A 26,723-nucleotide genomic window follows, 5' to 3' on the forward strand; every position below is an offset into this window, starting at 1 on the left:
GTTTTAATGTCATTTCTATATACAGTCTATGGTCATATCATTCCACCAGAGCATTTCATGTGTTAGGATGCTCAACATGGGTGACACCAGGACCACAGCTTTGACATTTCAACCGTCAACACATCTGTTCATCATATATGATATTCAGCAATAACACAAGAACAGCTGCTGCCCACATTGGCTATCCACAAATCACATGGTAAACTATGAAACTGATCAACATTATAAAAATAAAATTATTTTCATCTGCTGATCACAAAAAGTTCAAAGATCACAAATGTCCACAGTTTGTCATGAAAGAATTTGCATGTGAGATCCAGAGCAGCATGTTACAGTGCTCTTGTTTGGTTTTATTATAAGAAAGGGTAAAATAAAACCCTCACACTTTTACACTTTAACAGTCACACTTTGGTTACTAACGTCTGTCTGATCAGTGACCTTATACTGTCCGGCTTTTAATCCAGAGAAACTTTAGTCTAGGTCCACTACCATGCACTGCTCTTACATTAATGTGTGTGGAAACATTATGTAGAAAGTGGATTTTCAAAAACATATCTATACATAAGCTACATACATATACAGCAGCAAGTGTATTATGCTGGGTTTTGCCTCTCAGGCCACACAGAGTGGTGTGTGTTTTAGGAACTTTTTCTCTTGACATTTAACCTGCTGAACTTGCTCTCTTAATACATCCATCTGCTATGTGCAGCTTGAAAGGAAGATCTGCAGACACTACTCAGGGCATGTTTCTGAATACATAAACAAGTCGATTCATGTTTTGATTCTCACTTGACAATGTATAATTGCATTCTTCCGATAAAAGAACATCCATCAAAGCTAAAGCTGCGAAGAAGTGATCAAGTTTATTGATTGTTGGTGATTAAAACTGTATTTCACTGTACAAGGTTTGCATGCTGTAAGGATTTTATTATTATAGGACACACCAAAGACTGACAAATCACCATGTGCAATAATTTAACACACAAACGGTGCAATATCACCTATCTGCTGCAGTTTTTTTGTTGTTTGTTTTCTATTTGTACATATTATATTATTATATTATCTATCATTTTTAAGTGCTAGATATTGTAATTTTACATTTTTTCTTTCTTTGTAGGCCTACTGTCCACTTTGCTGTGGGACTAATAAAGAATATCTTATCTTATTTATTTTATTGGTGGTTGATTACAACATTTAACCAAGTTTGTACAACTGGATATATTGTATTTCGTTATTTATTATTTCAATTTATCTCATCAGTTAAAGAACTACAATCATCACTTCTGAGAGTTCTCCCAGTGTTTTTCAAACAAACCTTAACCTGCACAGCTTCGACCAATCAGACGCCCCGTTTGTCTGTGATTGATTTGCTTTCAGCCAATCACAGGCTTTGTTTTGGCTAGCCGCTAACTGACTCATGCTAGGCTACTGCACTGAGACTGACAGTCCAAACTTCCATTAGCATCAAGGCAGCAGAAACAAAGGTGAGCATATCCTTAAAAAAACAGAACATAACAAACCAAATTGCTGTTTCATGCTTCTGACTGAACACTCCTGCAGCCGCAGACTCGTAGTTCAGCCACTGCTGCTGAGAACTCGCTGCCCAACAGTCGGTGTTGTGTCATTCCTACCAACAGGATTACTGAAAGCTAATATACGGCTAACCAGGTTAACTAACTTACCCGCCGGTTAAACCGCTAACTTCGTCACCGACTTTCATTAAAGTAACGGTATTGCAATTGCGTTATATGTGAATATTTTGACGTTAGCTTCAGCAGTTAGCCTGCTAGCCTTGTAGCGTTTCCGGACAGCTAAGCTAACTGTTAAATTCGCTGAATATTAACGAATGTTCTGCTCACTGACGCATAGTGCTAATATCACAGATAACGTTCCATGCAGTTTGCTCGCCTGACGAGAATGTGGAACCAAACTGCATTTAAAAAAATCCAATATTTTCATTCTGTTTTAAAATAATACACGACAAAATATGAGTCGATATAGTTCCTCGTTAAGTAGATGACACTCTTGAATTCGGTATGCATTTATTGAAAGTCTCTCTTTACCAATACACATGAATCGACATTCTACATGGCCAGAAATATGTGGACATGCAAACATTGCAAATATATGTGAATCTCACATTAAATCATTATCATTAATGCATTGCTGTGACAGGCTTCATTCTTTTGGAACTTGGCTGTAGGTATTTGTGCAGCCACTCTTGTTCTTATTGGCTGTGTGAAATATATATTATATATCTAATATGATGCTGCTGTCTGAGTTAGTCTAATGAAATGGAAATCTTTCAAAATGTATAGTCTTTTTAGTGTCTTTTAGCCTCTTTTATCAATTCAAGCACAGCTTTTCCATGCTGAGCTGCAGTGGTGGGATAGTAGAGAGATATTAGTCCTTTAATCAGTCTATCTTAAATTTGTTGGACACCACTGTATTTTCATGTGCGTGTATGTTTTTCTTTGTGTCTAGCATTGTAAGTCCAGAGGACTCTGTAAAAAATGCCTCAGACCAACAAGTCAGTGAGCAGTGGTGGCATGCCAGGACAGGTATCTGCTCCAGACCAGGGAGAGCCACCACCAGCATCAGTGGACGTTAAGGGCCAGGTGGCTGCTGGAGATGGAGGCGGAGGAGTCGATGCAGAAGACAAGGGAGACATGGAGGTCATCAAATCACCCAGTGACCCGAAAAAATACAGGTGGGAGAAAAAAATGCCTGGGTTACATGTTCACAACACATCCTAAGGCTAAAAATAGTGTGGGTGGTCCAGGTGTGTCAGGCCTAACTTTAGAACTCCTCTAAGAGAATTTCACAAATCAGAAAGGAAGGGGCTCCTAAGTCTGACTGGCTCACAGTCAGTCAGCTGATGCAGGTAATGCACCTTGTCAGATCAGTGTTTTGGAATAATATAATGATAAATAACTTTCAGAAGCATATTTTGATGGTAGCAAGTTAATAAAGATGCATCAGCTCACCAACAAGTCAAAAATAATCTATTAACACAAGAGATGACAGTTTGTACAACTCCGCAGCACTCTGACTCTGAGTGCTGATCGACTTGGACTGTCTCAGCTGTCTGTCAGGAGTATTAATTAAACATTAAGTGTACAATGGCTGAACTGAATTAAATAAATAAAGCTGGCTTCGTGGCCATTGCTGGATTTCCAGGTAACACTTGGACTACATGTAGAATCCGCCTGTTACAGTATGAGGATTTGTATCTTTATTCAGTGTAATTCACTGTGTTTGAATCTCTTATGTGTATTAACACTAATCCACTGACTAGTCATCTGTTAACCAATCCCTGTAAACATAGTTTTTAAGTTAATTAAGCCCACACCCTCTCTTAGCTCAGGTGTTCTCTTTAGTAAAAGTGTCTCAGCAGCTTTGTGAAATGGTTTTAAAAGGAAACTCTCGTTGTTTTGTTTTGTTGATTATTTGACCAAACTTTAAACCCGAGATACTCAAGTTTGAAGTGATGTTTTCAAATTTGGTTTGTCCAGCAGTGAAACAAGAAAGTATTAATTTCATTTTAACTTGACATGAAGAAAAGCAAGAAACTTTGTTGCAATTGTGAAAGTGAGTCGAGCAAATTAACCAGCCGTGACAGCGTGGCTGGTATCATTTTCACCTTGTGTGTGTGTGGCCGTTGCGGCTGCTGTGATCCCATCAGAAGATGGTCTGTTGTTCGTATTTCTACTTGACTATAATTATTTATTAATTGTCAGATTTTGAGCTCATTCCTTCCATTTTAACACTGAGTGTATATTGGTAAGGTGTGCTGAGTGCTGTCGTATCAAACCTGTCTGGTGTTGTTCAGTTAGGCTTCTTGAAGAGGAGGGCATCAGTTTACCTCTGAACAAATGACTGTATGATGATAGACATGTCGCATGAAGTTAAAAGATAAATATTTATTCTGCCACATTCTTGTGCTGATTGTGGGATCTGTTGAGGATGTGATCTATATGAGCGATCTACACTTTCAATACATTTATCTAATTTTCAGATCGTCCAAAGGTACCATCTGTATGAAATATTAGGAATGATAAAGTATTAGTGCACAGTGCTGTAACTAATGATTATTTTCATTATTGATTAATCTAGTGATTATTTCTTTGATAAATTGGTTCATTGTTTAGTCAGAAAATATCGTAAAATGAGGATCGCAAGTTCCCAATGACCAAGATGTCTTTAAATTATTTACTTTGTCTGATCAACAGTCTAAAATCACAAGATATTATCTCTTAAAGAATCCTGGTCAGTGAGAATTGCTGATTATTTTTATGAGCATTGACTAATTGATTATTGGACTAATTGTTTTATCTCTAATGCTTCTAGCTCTAGCCAGAGATACAGAGATGATACTGATGCCGGTCCTCTCCTCTCTCTGCAGATACATCGAGCTGAGTAACGGCCTCCGGGCTCTCCTTATCTCCGACTTCAGTCGGGCTGATGGGAAGGGAGACAGTGAAAATGAAGAGGACAAGGGGGAAACAGAAGATGAGGAAGAGGAGGAAGGTGAAGATGAAGGGGATTCTGGTGAGGGGTCGGAGGAGGATGACGAGCACAACGAAGAAGAAGAGCAAGACAGCGACTTTGATGAGCTGGACGAGGAGAACGCAGGGAACAAGAAGATAGGGTGTTCTGAGAAGCAGGTGGGTGATGTGAAGAGTTGCTAGGATTTAGAGGTGTCAGATGTCTTTGCCCAGACTGAATCTCTGTAATATTTAAATTTATGTTCAGTTCTGTTTTCACTGAGTCAGTTTATGCAACATTTTTAAATGTTTTCTCTTTTTTTTGTCTCTGATATTTTTCATCTTGTCATGAAATCCCAGACTGATATGTCTGATTCCTCTGAGCTTTAGTGCTCCATTGTTTTTGGAAATGATAAAAAAAAAAAGAAGTTTATTTCAACACCAATTGTGTATTAATCCACCGCTGAAAATAATCCCCAACATATGCACCGTGTAACAATCACTAAAAACTAGTGTCTTCTAAAAGATATAGTGGAATAGCTAGAAATAATTAGCCTATGAATGTCTATAAATTCCCTTTAATAATCCCCCATGGTCTTGTGGATGATGAATGAGTGGGTTCGAGTACACAAAGTTAATGTATGTATGTATTTGTGTGTGTGTTTCCAGGCAGCGGCTGCTCTGTGCATCAGTGTTGGGAGCTTCAGTGACCCCGACGACCTGCCTGGCCTCGCCCACTTCCTGGAACACAGTGAGTCGAAGCTGAAAAGAAGCTGTGGGTCGGAGTTTTAAAAGTTTTAAGTGTCCGAACAAGGTTGTAAGATGTTCCCCGACCATGTCAGATATCAAAAGTGTCTAAGATTCCCAATGGCCACACTTAAAGGTAGTGTGCAAAACGTTGTGGAGGGCGGGGAGACATGATTATTGATGAAATATGGGGATGATGGAGCATATTTTCTGAAGGTCTCTCCAGGAAGATATTAAATGTGTTGCACTGGGTTAGTTGTGTGAAACATGAACATTTATGTAAACTTTTGATATAAAGTGCTGATATCAGGTAAACACACCCTGTGAAGTTTGTGATCTGTACTCTACCTGTCAATGGCTTCCAGTATTATGTTCCTGTAGTACCGGACACAGCAGTTTCTAGGACCCTACCTTTTTGCGCCATCGCCATCTAGTGCATACGAGTACTGGAGGCTGATTTCAAGGCCGCAATTTCAGGACTGTATTTTTATGTAGTTTTAATGGTTTATTCCACCCAAATGCTGCTTTGTGTCTTGTGGTTGCTAAGAGTTGCATGTTGGGTAGTTTGTGTAATTACCATAATTACCAGATAAAATATGGGTGGAATCACATGTTATGCCATTTGCAGTCACTAGATCTCAACCAAATATTTCTGGTTTATTTCTATATAACTCTCTGGACACATTCAAGATTATAGACTTTATATATATATATACAATAATAAACATTAACAATAACAGGGAAAGTGAAAGACCCCCGCAAGTGTGTACAACACTGACAAGTATCTCCACTTGTCAGGAGGACACACGAAGGAACCTTGTCCATCTTCTTACTCAAATGTGGTCCTGTTGTCCACTTCCTTAGGTGGCAGTGTTGTGAAAAACTAGGGTTCTGAAACTGCAGCCTCCATTTCTTCAGGAAGACCCTACTCAGTGGTTTCATACTATTGATCAATCTGCGGGCGGCATTAATGTGTCAAGAAACTCAGCAAAGGCAGGGAAGTAGAAGACTGTAAACTAGTAAGAATGGATGTAAACAGTGCTGGATTTATAAAACTAAAAACATCAGCTTTGCAAATCTTTTATGACAAAGGAAATACACTTGAGGAAACACTGAATATAAACATTTGTTTGTTTGTTTACAAGAAAACTTTCACAGCTTTAACGCTGCGTCCTGACTCACAACTTCTTAAATCTCTGCATGCAGAGCATCTAACCTGAGAGTGATTATTTTATCTTTCTCTCCACCTGATATTCAGTGGTGTTTATGGGCAGTGAGAAATACCCAGCAGAAAACGGCTTTGATGCTTTCTTGAAGAAGCACGGCGGTAGCGACAACGCATCCACCGACTGTGAGAGAACCATCTTTCAGTTCGACGTGCAGAGGAAGTATTTCAGAGAGGCGCTCGACAGGTGAGGCTGACTTCAGATCCAGAAGTGTCTCTTTATTTGCTTGTTTCTCTGCTTGTTTAGTTTTAATTCTCTGATGTTTTAATACTTAGATAAAAATGTTATTACGACTGTGGCAGAGCTGCAGCAGGTCCATATGTGACTGACATTGGACTCGAGGCCGGTACGCAGGAATTTCCTGTCAGATCATGAGTTTTCAGGCATGAAGGCCAGAGTCCTCTGTGTGTGTTGATAGCAGCTCTTTGCAGGCCATCTGCCACTCTGATGGGAGGTCAACCGGTTCATTAAAGATCACAACGAGTGCTCACCCGCTCTCCACCAGGCCCACTGATGCACTCTGAGTAGCCCTGTTGTCACTGTTGCTCTTTTTAGACTAGCAGTCAGTGGATTGGAGATATTGTCCCGCAGGAATGTGGGGATGCAGGTGAATTTATGTTCACATCAGCTGGTCAGGTCATCATTACAAGTGAAGGTCAAGAGATTCATCATGGTGTTAAAGATTTGTCCCGATACTGTCCAAGGTGACGTCTTCACATCACAAAGTGTAAAACCTAAAGATGTTGAGTTCACTGAGACGTAAAACAGAGAAAAATACAAAATCTTCACATTGAGGATCGGAGACAAGTACATTTCTAAAATGTTTGAATGAAAAATGACTAAAATTATTAATTAGTTATCAAAATTCTTGCTGATTGAATGGTTTCTGTTTCCATGACAACAACATCCAGTCAGTGGGGATTAAACCATTGTGTGTTTCAGGTGGGCTCAGTTCTTCATATGTCCGCTGATGATTGAGGACGCCATTGACAGAGAGGTGGAAGCTGTGGACAGCGGTGAGTCGTCACTGACACAAACCACACACCTCCGTGTCCTCTCTTTTTACCTCTGTCGTGGCTCTTTTCTAACTTCCTGTCTCCGTGTGGTCAGAGTACCAGCTGGCGAGGCCGTCTGACTCGCATCGTAAGGAGATGCTGTTTGGGAGCCTGGCTAAACCTGGACACCCCATGAGCAAATTCTGCTGGGGTAAGACCAACACACGCACATGCACACGCACACGAGCTGGTGTTTATTTTGCCCCTTTGTAAAACATGTCCATGAACCTTTCATGTTATTTTGAAAGCATTTCCTGATTGGTATCCTGGAAGACAACACAGACATGAGTTATGAAAACAAATTTCAATGAGTTTACAAATCCAACCTAATCCTAACCTAAAGGTTTTGAATTGTTTTCTTGAAATTTTCTTTTCTATCTTCTAAGTCTTAAAAAATAGCCTTAGAAACATTTATGAAGAAAGTTTTCCAATGCCTTGTTAGTCACTTTTTAGTCATAAATGCTCATCCAACTGATCCCTTTTGATTTTCCATCGTTTACCAGTAATGAAATGGTTCTTAATTTCTATTCTAAATGGTTTTGTATATGTTTTCAATTTTCAATTTTAATTTTGAAGGACCTTGCAGCCACAGTGTCTTCATGTTTTATGTTATGATGTTACTGTTTATCTGATTATCTGCGGTATTTAACAGATGTTTGGTTGTTGTCATCAGGTAACGCTCAGACATTAAAACACGAGCCCAGAGAGAAACAGATCAACACGTACCAGCGGCTCAGGGACTTCTGGAGGAGATATTACTCTGCTCATTACATGACGCTCGCTGTTCAGTCCAAAGGTACAGAATGAACCAAAGATGTCTGCCTTGTCTTAACAGTTTTTTTTTCTTTTACTGCAGCTTATTTAAGAAGTCATACAAGACTATGTTAATGTGACCCCCAAAACAAGTCTGATGTTTGGCTTGATAGTCGAGTTTGAAAGTTCACTACTGGCCTGCGAAACTGCTTCTGATGAAACAATCACACCTCAATATCTTTGTGTTTTGGACTGAAAAACAGGGAAATAATTCATAATCAAATATAATATTGAAAATCCTAAATAATAAAAAAACACACTAAAAGTACATTAAATAGCAGAGATAAATCAGACATTAAAAGCCGATTTTGAGTGAGGACAGGTTGGTGGAGTCACAAATGTGTTTTTGGACAGAGTTCTGGAGGGTGGGCAGGGGCAGCAGTAGAGAACAGCCCATCACCCCATGAACGGATGGTGACACTGTTGTGATGATGTTAATATTCTAACATAAGGATTGAACTTAAAGCACAGCTAGCCTTAGCATGTTGTGAATGGGAAATGTCAGCAGGCTGCTTTTATTTTGTAGAGACACTGGACACTCTGGAGCAGTGGGTGAGAGAGATCTTCATCAAAGTTCCCAACAAGTAAGACGACTTAACACACAGACACCTACTCACTCAGTCAGTCAGTGTGACTCTGGTCTTTGTTAAAGTGAAGCTGATTGTGTTGACACAGTAGCACTGAACTGTGATGTTCTATCTAGTCTAAAATCTATCTACACACACCTTCTACCAGTTCCTGTTAGCATTAAACACTTGTATTCAAATGGTCACTGTCAGTACATAGTGTATGTGATCAATAACAACGATATTACAGAAGAATAAAGACATCATCAGGTATAAAAATAAAATCTGATTTGTGTTGTAACATGTTTTGTCTGTTTGTTTTTTCAGTGGTGACCCTCGACCCGACTTCTTTCACCTCCAGCAGCCGTTTGACACTCCAGCCTTCAACAAACTCTACAGAGGTCAGACACTGCTCTGAATATTGACTCTAATTATTATGATAATATTTATTATTGTTCGGAGCTCGGCTGCTGTTGGCTTTCTACAGATATAACAGGAAATGCCAAACCCACACCAGAGACCACTGGCCATCTGATTTTTTTTTCCAATCTGTATGTAAAAAATAAAAATCTATGGGATCTGAATGAAGATTGTTATTTTACATTGTTAAATGTCACAAAAACATCAACCAATATATTCTTATAAAATTATTCTCACTTTAAAAATATCTGTATCAGTATCAGCCTCAAAACTCTAGTATGAGCTGTGTGGTAGTAGAAGTAGTATTAGTAGTGTTGTAATCAGTCGTGCCCATGGCATGCATACATTTAAACGTGTACATCACACCATGAGGCTTTAGACTGAATTTATTTAGACTTAGAAGAATGAACAAACTCAACATTGTGTTCACAATCAAGTTTGATTAACTCTTCATTTTATACAGTTATGTTTGCAGAGCTAAAAGGGTTATTTGATCTTTACTCATATTATCTGTGTGTGTATTGCAGTGGTCCCTGTGAGGAAGGTTCATGCTCTGACCATCAGCTGGGCCGTACCACCACAGGGAAAACACTACAGGTGAGTCAAAGTGTGTGTTTGATTTTTCTAGCAGAGGTTGCTGCATGAAAAAAAAAAAAAAAAAAAAATTATTGTTACTCACTGGATCTGATGTTAAATCCTACTGTAGAAATAAAAATTCAATTCAGTTTTATTTCATTTGTTTAGCGCCAAATCATGATATACATTATCTCATGGCACTTTACAGGGTAAGGTCGAGACCTTACTTTATTATAGAGAGAAACCCAACAGTTCCCCCAAAGAGCAGCACTTGGTGACAGGGGGGAAGAAAAACTCCCTTTAACAGGAAGAAACTTCCAACAGAACTGGGCTCTGATGATTACTGATGACTGTTAATTGTAACTGTGAAAATAATAACAGTTATACCCATAGGTAATGGTGTTATCATATATACTGTTAATTCTTAAAGGGGAAATAATAATACTTATACCAAATATCAATAATACTAATAAATAACAACAGACACTTCAGTTCACTCTATAGTGAGCAATGAATTCATTTTTGCGTTTTGCTGCCACCTGATTGGTTGATTGGATAACTGCATGAAGCAACAGGTGTACAGGTGTTCCTTATGAAGTGCTCAGTGAGTGTGTATATTTAAAAAAAAAAAACCTGTCTGAACAGAAAAGCCTCATAAACAGTGAAACCGTAGTTTTTGGATTTCTTTATTCAGGCTCTTAATTTGAAGAAATTGTGTCAAATCTGTGTTGTGTTGTGATGTATCATAGTTAAGCTGATGTACAGAAGAGTCCGACGTCTACCTGCCCTGTGACATCATCTCTGTAACATTAGGCTTCACTGAGTGTGTGTGTGTTTCCTGTCAGAGTGAAGCCTCTTCACTACATCTCCTGGCTGATCGGACACGAAGGAACCGGCAGCATCCTGTCTCTGCTTCGCAAGAAGTGAGTCATAAACCAACTACAGAAGTAAAACCAAGAAGTAGGAAATAAGTGCAGGAGACTTGTGGTACATACTGTGTGTGTGTGTGTGTGTGTGTGTGTGTGTGTGTGTGTGTGTGTGTGTGTGTGTGTGTGTGTGTGTGTGTGTGTGTGTGTGTGTGTGTGTGTGTGTGTGTGTGTGTGTGTGTGTGTGTTGTGTGTGTGTGTGTGTGTGTGGTGTGTGTGTGTGTGTGTGTGTGTGTGTGTGCAGGTGCTGGGCTCTGGCTCTGTTTGGAGGAAACAGTGAGACGGGCTTCGATCAAAACACCACCTACTCCATCTTCTCCATCTCCATCACCCTCACCGACCAGGGCTACCAGAACTTCTACCAGGTCAACAGACACACACACACACACACACACACACACACACACACACACACACACTGGATATATATATACCTGGAAGTAGTCTAAAATCAGAAACACTAATCACAACTGTTTTAATAATCAATCATTTACTGTAGGTCAGTTTTATCACTGTTTTCAGATACTCATATATTCAGATTTCCTGCTTTTCTCTGTTTTATATAATTTAATATTTTTTGACTGTTGATCAGACAAAACAAGATATTTTATATTATATATATTATATAATAATAATGATATATTATATAAGACATGACAAGGAACTCTTTGACAAACTGGGTTGGATATTTTTCACTATTTTTTTCTTTGACATTTTGAGTTCAAACTGAAGTGAGGTCCCTCATTGCACAGGAAAACTTGCACAACGACAGCAGGTCAGAGCTGAAGTAGGATGTCAGTCTTTAAACTGTGATTCAGATTAGTTGGAATAAACCTGTAGGTTTGTTTCCCAACAAAATAATTTGTTTTTAATGTGTCCTGAATGGATCAATGATTGGATTTTTAAAGGGAACATCTAGTGGTCATGGACGAGTACTTCAACTTTCAGGCATGATGGTGCTGCTGGCTTTAACTTTGAGCCACTAACAAATATGAATAAGAAGAAACAGTTGATGTTTTTGATTCATAACCACTCACACACATCATTATTTTCTTTGTGCAGGTTGTAGATTTTGTGTTCCAGTACCTGAAGATGCTCCAGACTCTGGGCCCCCAGCAGAGGTCAGGCTCCACAAAAACACCCATATCAAGGATTTAAGATTGCACCACAGTAACGGTGACAACCTTTCCTCTCATTCTGCAGCACAAGCTGTGTAAAAAAAAAACATTAGAAATTTGAGAAGAAGAAAACTGAGTCCAGATGTTACTGTGGTGCACAAAACTTCTTTTGTACATCAAATTTCCTCCACATTAATTCAGTGAGAACATCAGGAAAGAATTGCTCTTTGAATTTATTGTGTAACTGCAGTTTAGAGTAACTGATATTTGTACGTTTTTGTCCCGTTTTGAATATAAAAGGCTTATTTTGGCAGACATCTTTCTTTCAGGATCTACGAGGAAATTCAGAAGATAGAAGCCAATGAGTTCCACTATCAGGAGCAGGTATTGCCACACACACACACTGAAAACCAGTTCACAGACACACACTGTCTCACAGCTCTGTGAGCAGGTGATCAACAATCAAAGGTTGATTTGTGCAAACACTGAAATTAACCAGCTTCATGTGATGTGTTCTGTGATGATGAAACGGGTGATGATTAATCAGTCGTCAATGATACAATGATAATGACGAGAAGGATACAAATAATAGAGTTTAAATTAAATGAGATGAACCATCAGGATACAAACACTAAATATTTTATTGTTAAATTTTTCTATTTATATTTAATGTATCTGATCAGAAGTACTTGCTTTGCTTTATCTTTCTTTATATTTTTTCTTCTTCTGTGTTTATTGCTATGAACCACATCACCAAATCAAAATTCCTCATACTTGAAAATCTACTTAGCAACAAACCTGATTCTGATTCTTGGATTGAAGCTTTTTTGTCCAGAGATCATATATCAAGATATTCTTTATTTATCCTGATGTTTTGCAGACCACAATAAATTAACAGCACTGGAAGTATGAATACAGAACATAAGATCAGCAGCACAGATCATAAAACGGATAAACTTAGAACCAGCAGCTTTTAGTCACACTCCTTTTAAGGAGTGTGAGGGAATTGAACCTCAAACTCTGGCAGTGCCTTGCTCCATCTGATGTTCTGTCCTTGTCTCTGGTCTGTGACAGACGGATCCTATCGAGTTTGTGGAGAACATCTGTGAGAACATGCAGCTGTTTCCCAAAGAGGATTTCCTGACTGGGGACCAGCTCATGTTTGAGTACGACCCAGAGGTAACCAGGACCACGGATCCAGATCTGATCAGAATCAGTTTCACACAACATGACATTTACACTCAGTGTCTGAGTGTAAATTTAAAATATTCCACAGTGAATCAAAACTGTTTCTGTTACTGAATCAATGAAACTCTTGAGTCATTTTATAGATATGAAACAACTGTTGTGACTGCAACTTTCAGAGATGACTAACAAATTTGGATTTAGTAGTATCTGAAATGTTGTAGTTACTGTAAACTGCTGTCAGTCTGTTCTATCAAGAGAAGTAAGTGAATGAATGAATGAGTGGGTGATTGAGTGAGGGACGGGGATTTCAGACAAAGCCTCCGTTTGAGAATCTGTGGTTTCATGATTAAACAGCGATCTGACTGGAGATCTTAAAACCAATGTTCACATCAGCTCTGAAACATCAGAATAGTGGGAGAAATGTAGTTGTTCTTTTGTGGGGTTTTTTATTACATTTCTGGTTCAGTTTTTGTACCTTATTTAGAGGGTGACAGAGAGAGTGTAATCATCTTGATATGGAGACGTTTCGATCACCGGGGAACCCTGAAAACATTACTTTGATCTGAAGCTTGAGTCAGTTTGGCCACAAACTCTCAACACAAGCTCCAAAGCTCTCAGATACATCTCATGGCCTCATGATGAGATTTTTTATTTTATTATACTCCTTTTTTGTGCGCACACAGGTGATCAGTGCTGCTCTGTCCCTGCTGACTCCAGACAGAGCAAACCTGCTGCTGCTGTCACCAGAAAACGAAGGTCGATGTCCACTCAGAGAGAAATGGTTCGGTACCTGCTACAGCATGGAGGGTGCGACACACACACGCATAAACAAACACACATTTTCACCTCTTTACCTGTGAGGACTTAATCTGATTGTAACCTGAATCTCAAACCAAGTCTTAACCCTCAAACAGTGATATTAAGCTTCAGTCCAAAGTGAAGAAGAAATGTCCTCACTGTCTGTAACATGAATTGGTCCTCACAAACATAGACAAACAAGAGCGTGTACACACAGTTGACTCACTTGCGTCTTTAAACCTGAATGTGTTTCTTTGGTGTCGTCAGATATCCCAGAGGAGTGGGCTCAGCGTTGGACAGGAGACTTCGAGCTCCACCCTGAACTCCACCTCCCTGCTGAGAACAAGTACATCGGTCAGTTCAAACACAGTGGAATCATGTTTTATATGTTCTGTGTAAAGAATCTGAGGGTTTGTGTCAGAGCGTGAAGACTGAGCATGTGTCACCTCCCTCCATCAGTCTGTGTAGAGGTATAAGATGTCGATAAGGTAATGTGAAGGTGTTAAATCACCTGATTTGATCTTTTGTTTTCCTTCTGTTTCCTGCTACAGCAACGGATTTCACTCTGAAAGTGTCGGACTGTCCAGACACAGAGTTTCCTGTCAGGATAGTGAACAACGAGCGCGGCTGTCTGTGGTACAAGAAGGACAACAAGTTTAAGATCCCCAAAGGTGAGAGCCGCCGTCAGGTCATCCGTGTGCTATCTGATTGGTCGAGGACCTGTCCAGTGAAAACAGTACTACTCCATCTACTGCACCATCAGCTACTGGGAGCACTGGCTGTTAATTTAAATTTTCTCTATAAGCATCAGAGCTAATGTTTTAATTTTTCTCTTTCTGTGTGACGAGCTAATAACAGGTAGAAACTTTAATGTAAAATCCATCATAGCACACGTGGACCTTTTCAAGTTAAACATCATCCAGCGTCCTGGTTATTTGTTCATGTATGTAAACTTCATATCCTGGTTTCCAGAATCCGGAATAAGCAAGTTGTAGTACATCAGGATGCTGTGGCACGCAAAGACCTGATCCAGGTTTCTTGCCTCGGTTTGTCTTGCAGTCTTCCTCAGCTGAAGTTGTGTCGTAGTTTTTCACTTAGACAAAACAATATGATGAGATGAGATCATTATCTTCGTCTCCACAATCTTAGACACCAGTAACGTAGAGGATGAAGTTAATGCCTCATTATCAACTGTTCAGGGATCAGGAGCCAAACCAGGATCCACTTCACTGTTCACATGAATCTGTCTCTGCTGCTGCTCTGGACTCAGCAGATCAAATAGTTCCACCTGGTGGACAATTCAAATCATTATACTTTCTCCAAAAATAACAGCCAATCAGTTTCACAGGTCTGATTAATTATGTATAATTATCACTGTTGTGATTCTTCCACTGAGTCCTATGATTTATAAAGCTAATGTAAGATAATACTGATTTTAGTTAATGATGAAAACAGCTAATGTGTGACTTAGTCTTTACTCTCATGTCCAAACATTGATCAGATGCATTCAAATTCTAGTTGAACAAATTTCTCCGAGTGAATTTTTTGGAAATGATTTAATGAAATCAAAGTCTGTGGTTTGAATCTTGAAGTCAGTGGGAACATAATAGAGCTTCGGTGCTGAACAGGCCAGTATCTATTTCAAATTGGGATTTATTTAAGAAATGTGAATTTAGCATTTCACGTCTTTTTGTGTTTCAGCTTATATTCGTTTCAACTTGATCTCCCCCATGATTCAGAGGAGCCCTGAGAAGTAAGAGACCCATGACACACATGTAACTGGCTAGTACAGTAGTTTGATGTTAAAAGTGAAAGTAACCCATTAAATTACCCACATTTTAAGATGATATTTGATGACACGACACAGCTGATTGTACAGGTCTCACTCTCTGCAGCTGTTGTGTCTCACCGTGTTGTTCCTCTCCAGTCTGGTTCTGTTCGACCTCTTCGTCAACATCTTGGCCCACAACCTGGCAGAGCCGGCCTACGAGGCCGACGTGGCTCAGCTCGAGTACAAGCTGGTGGCCGGAGAGCACGGCCTTGTGATCCGACTGAAGGGCTTCAACCACAAGCTGCCGGTGAGGAGACTCGTGGAGGGGTATGATGATGTTGGAGGAGAGAGCATCTGATATTGGTTCACTGCAGATGTATTGATGAGGTCCTTTTAGGCTTTTTTTAACTCTCAAATGTCCATATTAGTATAAGCCTTAGAAATCCTGTATTGGTGGGGCTGTTCTCGATCTCAATTAAGGGTTAAATATAGACCTCTGCATGGTACCCCCTGGGCCTTGGGCCTGTGGTCATTTGTTCCCTTTGACCTCCAGCAACCTTTATGTAAATGGCTGAGGTTTTTCACAGAGGCTTCAGTGACCTCAACTCTTATGTTTCTAACTAAAACAGTAAATCTGCAGAATGTGATGAAAAAACAGCAGAGGAGAGAAGAAAACCAGAGACATCGGTCTGAGGCTTTAACCAGTGATGAATGATAATGGTTTGAAATCACACACAGCTCAGGGTTACTGGGTCAAACCACCAGATAAACACGTATCTGTACAACCGCACTGACTTCCCTCCTCTGTGGCGTCCCAGCTGCTGTTGAGGCTGATCGTGGATCACCTGACCGACTTCAGCGCGGAGCCGGGCGTCTTCACCATGTTCTCAGAGCAGCTGAAGAAAACCTACTTCAACATCCTCATCAAACCTGAGCGCCTGGGCAAGTACGTCTCACCACCTGCAAACACAAACACACTCATCTTTGTGGAGTCTGGCTCCACTCTGATACACAACTAACAAAAAAACTGTTCCCTTCCCAGAACTGCCACTCCCCAGGGGTTTTTGAGCAAGGCAGCTAAAGTCCTCAGTAAACCTGGCAAATCCTGTGTGTCAGAGATCCAGCTCAGTCACTCATTTTTAATCCTCACTACTTTTTTTGCCTGAAGAGTTTCTGGAGTTTTGGAAACAGGCTTATTTACTTTGTCTTGAAATAATCTGGTGCAAATCCCCCCTGAAGAACGGTAGATTAGATTTTTTACTCTTAAAAAAGATTAAAACAAACAAGATATAACATGTTAATCACTGATGGGGAGATGCAGGTTGGTAGATTTTGTTGTCTTTTGACAGCTGGTTCTGTCTAAAGTGCAGTCTGTGTGCTAAGCTAAGCTAACCATCTGCTGATTATCTAACTGACTTATGGCAAGAACCTAAACAAGTTTTGTGCTGACCAATGTGATAAATGTATCTCTCACAAGCCTGAACCAGTTCTTTACATCTCTCTCTCTCTCTGTCTCTCTCTCTCTCTCTCTCTCTCTCTGTAGAGATGTGCGTCTGTTGATCCTGGAGCACTGTCGCTGGTCGGTCATTCAGAAGTATCAGGCCGTCATGAAGGGTCTGACTGTTGATGACCTCATGACTTTCGTCACGGGGCTGAAGGCGGAGCTGTACACTGAGGGGCTGGTGCAGGGAAACTTCACCAGCACGGTGCGACACACTGACATTCATCACGTAGAAAACAAACCAACTCAAGAAAAGATACTGCAGAGAAAAAATAAACTCAACAGGAAGTTTAGAATAATTTAACTTAAATCATGATTGGGCCAAAAAGAATGTTTATGTTGGAATAATTTCTACTGTGAAACAGCTAAAACAGTACTTTTTTTCTTTTCTTTTTTTTATTGTCTTATTTCATTATCCATTCAAACAATGTGATGACTTATTGGTCTTTTCCATCCAAACCTTCTGTAAGACTCAATTCTAACCTAACCTAACCTAATCTAATCTATGTGTGTGTTAACATAGATAACAGAGAAGCAATTGAGGACCAATGAAATAAATCAAATTATAGTCATCCAACAAAAAATAAATAAAATACTAAAAATAAATAAGTAAATAAATAATACATAAAATACAAAACAGAGAAACCAAACCAATCCAAATAACTCAAAATAAAAAGTTGTGGTGAACCTGCCTGATACTCAAATCCGTTTATAAAAAGGAGGTATGAAAAAAAGACATTTAGAAAAGAATGACATGGTACAAATGATGGACGTACACGTGTCGTTTGTTTCTAATGTGCTATATGCTGAAGGAAGACAGCTCCGACAGTAACTACAGCCATTTCCTGTCATCACAATGTGACTGGGTTCACTCTTTGTTGTGGGACAGTCTGGCTCATTTGGACCAGGTTGGTTCCAGTCTGGGTCAGTTGGTGTTGATAATGAGCAGATAAAATTATTGTATATGATAATATAAAGACTCTTATCTTCAGTCCTCAGGTTCAGTTGCTGTTGTCGTTCTTATCAATATTTCTTTATATATACAACTTTGCCACCTGTCAGTTGTGTGTTAACCTTGGGAGACACACCGGTAAATAAATAGAAGAAGAAGAGTGTAGCGCCCCAGTAGCAGTGCAGTTTGGTACTGGCCAGGGACCTGTGTTACCTGTACCCTTCCTCAGAAGAAGACTGGTGAGTGAAAGGGTTTATGGTGTGAAATTGGTTACTGAGCAGAGGTTCAGTGTGTTGTCTGATGTGTTTACTCAGTCATCAGGGTTATGCTCCTTCCTGATGGTGAAAGATAATAAATGTCTTTATGTGTAGTTTGAGGTTTCAGCTGGTGGCAGGTCAGACGTGTCGGCCGACAGCAGGTTGTTCAGATAGACACATGTGATGGATGAAAGCTGCACCTTAACACCAATTCTGCATGTAGTTACTGTAGTGTTACATGAGCTGTGGTGATCGAAACCCCCTCAGATAAAACCCCACAGCTATGAACTCACTGAGGTGACGCTCAGACGCAGCCACAACAAAGAGAAGCTGCTGTATACAAATGACCCAACAACAGACAGTGAATATTCAGCTCTGTCTGGAGCACGGATACAAACAGAACTAACTCTTCTCTCTCACTGAAGGTCTGTGATTCAGACGTTTGATGTAAAATGTTCCCAGTTGTTAAAATAAACAGTTTGAAGTGCAGTTGTAATCTGATGTGTTGATTCCTCCAACAGGAGTCCAAGGAGTTCCTGCAGTACTTCACTGAGTGAGTATCCTCTTCATTTTTCCATTACACTGTCTTAAGTGTTTGATGCTGGAGGTTGGAGGTTTTATTCCAGGGTGACAAAATAAACATTCACATTCTTAACCTCCTAAGACCCGAACTCTTGCATGGCGTGCATTTTTAATTTCTCTTTGCTATTTAGGCTGATTGGGACCTGAGAAAAATGATGTCCACATATGAGGACATTAGTTTTAAATTTTGATTACTGAGTGGCAGTATAATATCCTCATATGTGGTCACCAGGCCCTTGTTGAGAAAAAGTTAGTATTGTGGTCTAGAGAACCCAAAATGTGAGGTCCACATATGTGGACGCCAGGTCCTAGGAGGTTAAATCCTTAAAAACTTAAAATTTAACTAAGTTTTTTTTTTTTTTTTTTTTAATAAAACTTGATTTCTACATTTTACCAAAGCTTTACATTTCAACAACACAAGTTCACATTTCTGAAGTTAATCAACAACCATTTTATTTGTGACAATATTTGTAACTACTTCCAGCCCCTTCACAATAAGAGCTTCCCTTTTGCCTTCCAGTACAAGGTGACAATGTGTAATCATATGCAAAGAGCCAGAAAGCAGCCAACACTGAGGAAAACATCTTTAATATCTGAAACTTAACAGTAAAGAACTCAGAAGAAACAAATCATCTGTTGCATTACTGATAAAAGATACGTGATGGAGAAAATATCACGATCCAGCATTTATATATTTGAAATTAGCTGAACTTATAAACTAATGAGTTTAGAGACACGTCCTCATCCACGGAGCCAAACTGGTTTCATTTCAAGCCAGTGTGTGATTAACAGTCCTCTCTGTGTCTCTGCAGGAAGCTGCAGTTCCAGCCTCTGTCTGCAGAGGTCCCTGTCTTGTTCCGGGTGGTGGAACTGCCTGAGAAAAATCTCCTGTGTAAAGTCAAATCACTCAACAAGGGAGACGCCAACTCTGAGGTCACCGTCTACTACCAGGTACTACAAAGGCATGACACAAATTCACCACGGTGACCTTTGAACCACAGCTGAAAAACTACAACATTAAAAACTACATTTCCTCTTTACTCTCTCCATCTATAAAGTTTCTAAAGGATCAGTTCACTTTGTTTCTCATTACGAGCTCTGGACATTCAGATTGTTTAAGATCTCCAGAGATCAGCTCCTGCTCCAACACCAGTTCAGTGATGAACAACAGAATTTCATTCATTTTAAAATGTTTTTAGTGCTACAAACAAAACAACAGAGACCAGTCCTCTTAAAGCAGAAAAACATGTAATTCCTAGTTCAGCAGCAACAACTTCTCCAACATTTTAAATTAGAATAAAACATTGAAATGGACAATAGAACTTCCTCCATCCTGTGTCTCCTCTCGTCTTCCTCCACCCGTAGCTACGTTTACTTTAATCTGTGTTGTTGCGTAACTCTTGAATGTGTCTGTGTTGCAGTCGGGGCTGAAGAACCTCAGAGAGCACGCCCTGATGGAGCTGATGGTGGTGAGTGTTTACACCAACACTGGTGACAGAAAAACACTGTGAGAGGCTTTCAACACGCATGCATTCATTCATTCATCAGTCCTCCACTGTTTTTCCTCTGCAGCTGCACGAGGTGTCAGAAATTCCTGTAGGTTATAATGAAACACTTTTACTGCCGAATCACTGAGAACAAGCTTGAGGCAACTTGTTAACGTGGCAACATTAAGTCTCTGCAAGATGTTGTAAACACATTAATGTCTTGTCCTAAAATATAAACCTTCATTTCCAGAAACAACACGCAGGAGATTTGAAACGTCAGCAGCAAAGATCATTTAATGTAACTGCAAAGTAGTTTTTAAAGAGGAGGAAGATTATTGTTTTACCTTTTTACTTATAAAGTAATTTTTTGTTTAAGCACAAAGTGTTTTCTAAGTGAAAAGAGAATAAGAATTAATATCCCTGATAGGTCAAAGTTCACTAACAGATATCAAACAGCTCTGGGCTCCCCCAGAAACAGCTGGACGTTCAGGTGCAACACAAAAGAAGTGAGTTGTTATGTACAAACAAATAAAATGCAGCTGAAACAAAGAGGAGGTGAAGTTTAAATCAAGGAAAGAGCAAAACACGATTCAAATGTAAAAAGATGATCTCTGTTATATTGAATATATAATGAATCTGTAACATAAAAAGCACACACACACACACACATATATATATATATATATATATATATATATATATATAAAGTCCATATAAAAATACATAAATGATACTAAAACCACTAACACAACAACTCTCGGTTGTGAGTCTTACAATCAAACCAAGTCAATACAATAACAGGACAATATAATATATTGTAGCTGCAGCTGCAACAAGTCAAGACATTAATCGACTTCCACCTGTGTTCATAGATGCACATGGAGGAGCCGTGCTTCGACTTCCTCAGGACAAAGGAGACTCTGGGGTGAGTGTTATTGATCTGTGAACTATAGATCAGTAATGATCAATGTTTAATTATAAAACCTCATGAGCAGATGATGTTCTATAAAGAAGCCTCTCTCTGATCACGTGACCTCCAGGTACCAGGTGTATCCAACCTGCAGGAACACGTCAGGGGTGCTGGGGTTCTCTGTCACCGTGGAAACACAGGCCACCAAGTTCAGGTGAGACGACCTCTGTGTTTGTTCAAAGATCCTCTATACAGAAGATACCACATTACACGCAGCACCAATGGTATGAAATGGGACACAGTTCCAGTCTCCTAAGTGGGTGTTGTCCCCCAACCCCTCCCTCATGCCAGGGCAACTGGCATGAAATGTTACAGTAGCTAATATTAAAATCTCTCCCTGTCTAGACTTACCTCTCTGCGGACCTTGGGAAAGAAAAGACAGATCCGTTTTTCTTGTTATTACAGCCTTTTGCTGCACAAAGCTCGGGCATTTTAACACTCACTGATGGATTACTTGTCCCTGCCAAAAGAATACAACAACAGATGATACAACACAGATACATCTGATCATCTGATCTGATCAGCCAAGTACAAAGTCACGTCAATTTAATAGGCTAATACTCTGTTTTAGCAATTGTTAAAGAATGAAACAAGTTTTATTTATTTTTCAAGTTTAATCCATGGTTTCACATAGAAGTAAGTCAATCCAAAAATAACTCTGGTCCATCTAAACATTTGGATATCGGTCGGCAAACGATGTCGCCAGTTGACAGATCTCACGAGAGTATGGCACTGAGACAGAGGCAGGTCTCCAATAAAGTAAATTTTCTCCTGATCTGTTGATCTGAAAAATGTCATTTTGATGTCGGAATGTTCTGAAGACAAGTGGCCCGAGAAAACTGGGTCCAATATTTATTTTGGTGACTGTGGAGGGAAAAAGACTATGTGATAATCTGTGAACTCGTTCACTTCGCCCATTGGAATGAATAGACTCCTCAAGGGGCGGGGAGGTGGAGAAACTCTCGCCACACAGACACAGAAAATAAACAGAAATGAAGCGTCTCGGTTTCTCTACTGTCTCTGGTTTGTTTCTGTGCAGCTGCAGAGAGGATCCCTGCGCCACAGCTGAGCAGGTAAAAATGTCCTCTTCTTCTTCTTCTCCTCCTATTTGTAGCACGGAGTTCGTGGAGGCGAAGATCGAGGAGTTCCTGGTCAGTTTCGGCGAGCGTCTGTCAGGTCTGAGCGAGGATGCCTTCAGGACCCAGGTGACAGCTCTCATCAAGCTGAAGGAGTGCGAGGACGCTCATCTAGGAGAGGAAGTGGACCGCAACTGGTTTGAGGTCGTCACACAGCAGTACGTCTTCAACCGGCTCAACAAGGAGGTGAGACACAACTTCAAGATTAGAGTCACACCTAGCAGGTAACAAACAACTAATCTGTGTGAGAAAACTAGTTTGTGTGATGTTTAAACACAAAGCAAACTTTGAAGAGAAACTGTAGGTGCTGCTACCAGCTGCAGGTCTCTGGTCTGTGATCCTGGTCCTGGTCTGAGGTTCTAACCCGCTGTGGTCTCTGTTGCAGATCGAGGCTCTGAAGCACTTCACTCAGGAGGAGCTGGTCTCCTGGTTCTTGGAGCACAGAGACACCAGCAGCAGGAAGCTCAGTGTTCATGTACGTTTGTGTGTCTTCAGGTAGATTGAACCAGAAGTCAGTGTTACTGTTTACTATGAGGGAGGAAGTCAAGGTTTATTTTTAATTATCATCAATTCATTGTTTGATCTGTTGCGAAAAATGTTTCCTGAAGCCAAACAGATATTCAGTCTAATACAAAAGAAAAATAACTTTAACAGTGAACTGATTATCTCAGTAGTTTCTATTTGATCATTTCAGCTCCATTTAACATATTTATTATTTTATAACTTTCTTCATGGAAGAACAGTGAGAAAACTCAGCTTTGAGTAAAACAGTGGTTTACATTGTATGATGAAGAAAAACTGCTGATCATCCTCTTCTGTCTGTTTTTTATCTAAACTGGAGATTTTTTTTTTTTACTGTTGGTCGGAGAAAACGAGACTTTTGAAAATGTCGCTTTGAACTCAGAAATCTTTTTTTTACCATTTACTGAAATTTTGTTGATTAACTGTGAAAATTATCTACAAAATGAATTTACGATATACACACATAATTGTGCTTTAACATGTTAAAACTAAATTCTTTGAATGTGATGCACAGTAATCATAATGATAATAAGTAAAATGGAAAAAAAAAAAAAATTCAGCTCAATGAAAATTAAATTAGGCCACTTAAAGCAAAATTAAACAGACTAAAGTATATAACAATAAAATAAAATGACAAACTATTAAAATAAACAAATACAGATAAAACATGTTTGAGCTTAAAAGTAAAAAATTAACAAGAAAGAGTTTTTTTTTTAAATTTTTTTAAAGAATTTAAATGTCTCACATCTTCAGCTCTGAAGTAATAAATAAAAATGACCAAACCATTTGTTTTAAAATTCATCATGAATGAAAACAGCTCCACACAGATGTGAGTGTCAGACACTTTAACACACGTGTTTCCTGTCTCTGCTCAGGTGGTTGGTTTCGGGGTGGAGGAGAACGACCCACCGGAGCAGAACAACGGCTGCAGCACGGACAGCCCCGACAACCCCCCCCCCTCCTCGGCCTACGGTGAAGTCAGCGAGCTGACCTTCCTGTCCGCCTCCTCGCCGTCGCTCCAGGACACCACACTCATCTCCGACATCAGAGCGTTCACCTCCTCTCTCCCCCTTCACCCCTACCACAAAATCCTCAGCTAAGTCACTCCCACTGCAGACCGACAGGAACCGCACCAGATCCTCCTCCTCCTCCTCGTTTCCTGTCAGAGATAATAAAGTTACCATGACAACGACTAGCATCATAATACTAATCGCACTGTTTGGTCAAGGAGGTCACTGTTAGGACGACAGACACTAAGGGGCGTGTCCGAGGTCGGTCAGTTATTTTCTTTAATGTGAGTGGTTACAATAATGCTGCATTCACTTCCTACTGGAAAAACTGTAGATCTGAGCTTCTGACTGAGAAACCATGTTCACAGTCGCTCAGAGATGCTTCAGCTCTTTTTAGATGGAATATGAGACTGAGGTTTGTTACAAATTCTGGAAACAGAGTGTCAGCAATAATACTTTAATTTAGATAAATAAACACTGAGCCTGTTGTTGTGTCACCAGGTGTCTGACAGGCTTTGTGGCAGTTCAGCTAAACTGGATCAGTTGGACCTGATTTCTGCAGCTAAACCAAACATGTGAGCAGGTTGCCTCCTCAGATTTAGTGGAAGGAAGACCATGAACCACTGAGAAAAGATTTTAGAAATACCAGTGTAGAGCTGCTTATTTTACTATCAATTAATCTGCTGATCAATTTGTCAATTCGAAAAAAAAGTGAAAAATGTCCCTCACGGTTTTTCAGAGCCTGAATTGACGACTTTAAATGGCTTCTTTTTTTTTTTTTTCAAAAGCATTGGCTTTAAAATCCTGAAGATTTCAGTTTACACTGATAAAATCCTCACGTTTTTGTTAATTTTCTATCAATCGACTGATCAATGTATTCATCTTAGCACCTCTAACACAGCATGACTGGACTTTAGATAATCACAAAAATCTGTCTCTTAATACAAATGTTCATCACATCAGAGACCATTTTGTCCCTACAGTAATTACAGTCTCTTTACAGTCTCCTGCAGCATCAAAAGTCTGTTGCATATATTCTTTCAGATCAACATCATCAAATTAATCGAGATTTTCATTTGTAAAAAAAGATTGATGTTTACTTTTGCACCTTGTCTCAGTAAATGTCTGTTGTTACTTTAAGTTAAAGGACAGTAGATAAAAGCTGCTGTTCAGTCTTTAAAATGTGCAGAATAATAATGTGCGGCAGGCTTTTATTATTCTTAATTGTTTTGCATATTTTGTCATCCTCAAAAGTATAGATGTGTCATCTTTTAGTTGTTTTGCATTTGCCAAGAAAAATAAATCTTGTTTAATAAGTGGTAAATGTGTTTAAAGTTAAATTGTTAGAAGAGCGTCACACAACATTTCTCTTTTTATCTGAATCATCTGATATCAAGCCCTAATAAACTCTGTAGTTCTCACTGGTGTTTGAACACATCCAGGACTCACCTGTCCATCTTCAGGTGCTAGACTTGTGCTGCTGAATTATCTCATCAATGTTTCTGTAGTCAGAAATGAAGTTAAGCCATGCTGGTGTTATTTGATTGAGTTGTAGGATTCTGTCGTCACACTGGGCTCTGACCTGAAACCCTAATTAAAGCAGCTCTGCAGAAGGTTTCATTTCAACTCTTAAGGTATTTTTTGATACTAACAATTAATTATCCATTCATCTGCCAGTTTTTTCTCCATTAATAGTTTGGTTTATAAAACGTCCATCTCAGTTTCCTATGTCGAGCTGAACTGTCCCAAAACCAAAGGTGTAAAATTTATAATTATGTAGAAAAACAGCCACAACAACTGATCAGTTATTAAAATATTATATATGAATTCATTGTTTCAGCTCTACCCAGGTGCAGTTTAAACCACAGCTTCATGGGACACATCAGTCAGTGGGGTTTCAGCCCAGATTTAAACTACAGCTAACCACACAACAGCAGCCTCTGTGTGGAGCTACATGTGATCATTGTGATGTTGGTTTGTGTTGCAGTGAAGCAGCTGAGCAGGAGCAGATCGACGAGTCTGTGAGACTGTTTTTAACTGTGAAGTGATTCGATTTTTCCCAGGTGAAGTGAACGCAGTGTGATGACTCAGGGCTCTGGTTTTAAGTGAAAGTCTGTCATGAAATGCGACGCGAGGCAGAACCATCGTTGTCATGTCCCTGACGACACAACAGCTCTGTGTTTTCATTCAGCGTCTATCAGTTTACATATACATGTTCACACTGTAATATTTTTATCAATGGATGATGTATATGAAGAAATGAATGTATAGACTTCAACAGTATGTGGTGGCCAGTGATACAGAACTGTGACATGTTTTATCTCTGAATGTACTGCAGGAGTTTACGGAGGCTGGAGAGCGCCACCAAAATAATTCTACATTTTCAATTGATTACATTTGAAGTTCAATGCCGATTAAAATACCTAAATTAAAAACTTTATGAAATGTTCAGTAAAGAGTTGAGTTTTGTTTGTTTATTCTGTCTTTAAATGATGAATAAAAAATGTAAAAGGGTTTGTAATGTGTTTCTAAAAGTGATTTTTACTTCACTGTTTTGGCAGCACACGGAGAATCGCAGGTATCAGTCCAATAAGGAAACTCGATTGTTGGGTGGA

At 39.5% G+C, this 26,723-nt stretch overlaps 1 protein-coding gene across 3 annotated transcripts; it reads left to right on the forward strand.

Annotated features, from left to right (window-relative positions):
• Positions 1–1,371: 1,371 nt before the first annotated feature.
• On the forward strand, positions 1,372–26,622 carry nrd1b (nardilysin b (N-arginine dibasic convertase)). 3 transcript variants are annotated; one of them, XM_056378715.1, is made up of 31 exons: positions 1,372–1,484; positions 2,485–2,710; positions 4,406–4,667; positions 5,157–5,238; positions 6,493–6,646; positions 7,403–7,476; positions 7,571–7,666; positions 8,189–8,311; positions 8,855–8,912; positions 9,222–9,295; positions 9,842–9,911; positions 10,736–10,813; positions 11,061–11,181; positions 11,879–11,937; positions 12,264–12,318; positions 13,009–13,113; positions 13,806–13,929; positions 14,188–14,274; positions 14,472–14,591; positions 15,622–15,673; positions 15,848–15,998; positions 16,510–16,637; positions 17,235–17,397; positions 18,923–18,954; positions 19,796–19,934; positions 20,405–20,452; positions 21,343–21,395; positions 21,511–21,594; positions 22,555–22,762; positions 22,962–23,051; positions 23,974–26,622. In XM_056378715.1, exons 2-31 carry the CDS (start codon positions 2,514–2,516, stop codon positions 24,196–24,198), a joined length of 3,312 nt encoding a protein of 1,103 aa, XP_056234690.1. In that variant the 5' UTR covers positions 1,372–1,484; positions 2,485–2,513; the 3' UTR covers positions 24,199–26,622. The 3 variants fall into 3 exon arrangements, with proteins under 3 accessions (XP_056234690.1, XP_056234691.1, XP_056234692.1); XM_056378716.1 differs by lacking the exon at positions 1,372–1,484 and adding an exon at positions 1,529–1,668; XM_056378717.1 differs by lacking the exon at positions 1,372–1,484 and adding an exon at positions 1,609–1,730.
• Positions 26,623–26,723: the final 101 nt, after the last annotated feature.

Source organism: Seriola aureovittata, chromosome 6, assembly GCF_021018895.1.
Source record: "Seriola aureovittata isolate HTS-2021-v1 ecotype China chromosome 6, ASM2101889v1, whole genome shotgun sequence".
In the NCBI taxonomy this organism is placed as follows: Eukaryota; Metazoa; Chordata; class Actinopteri; order Carangiformes; family Carangidae; genus Seriola; species Seriola aureovittata.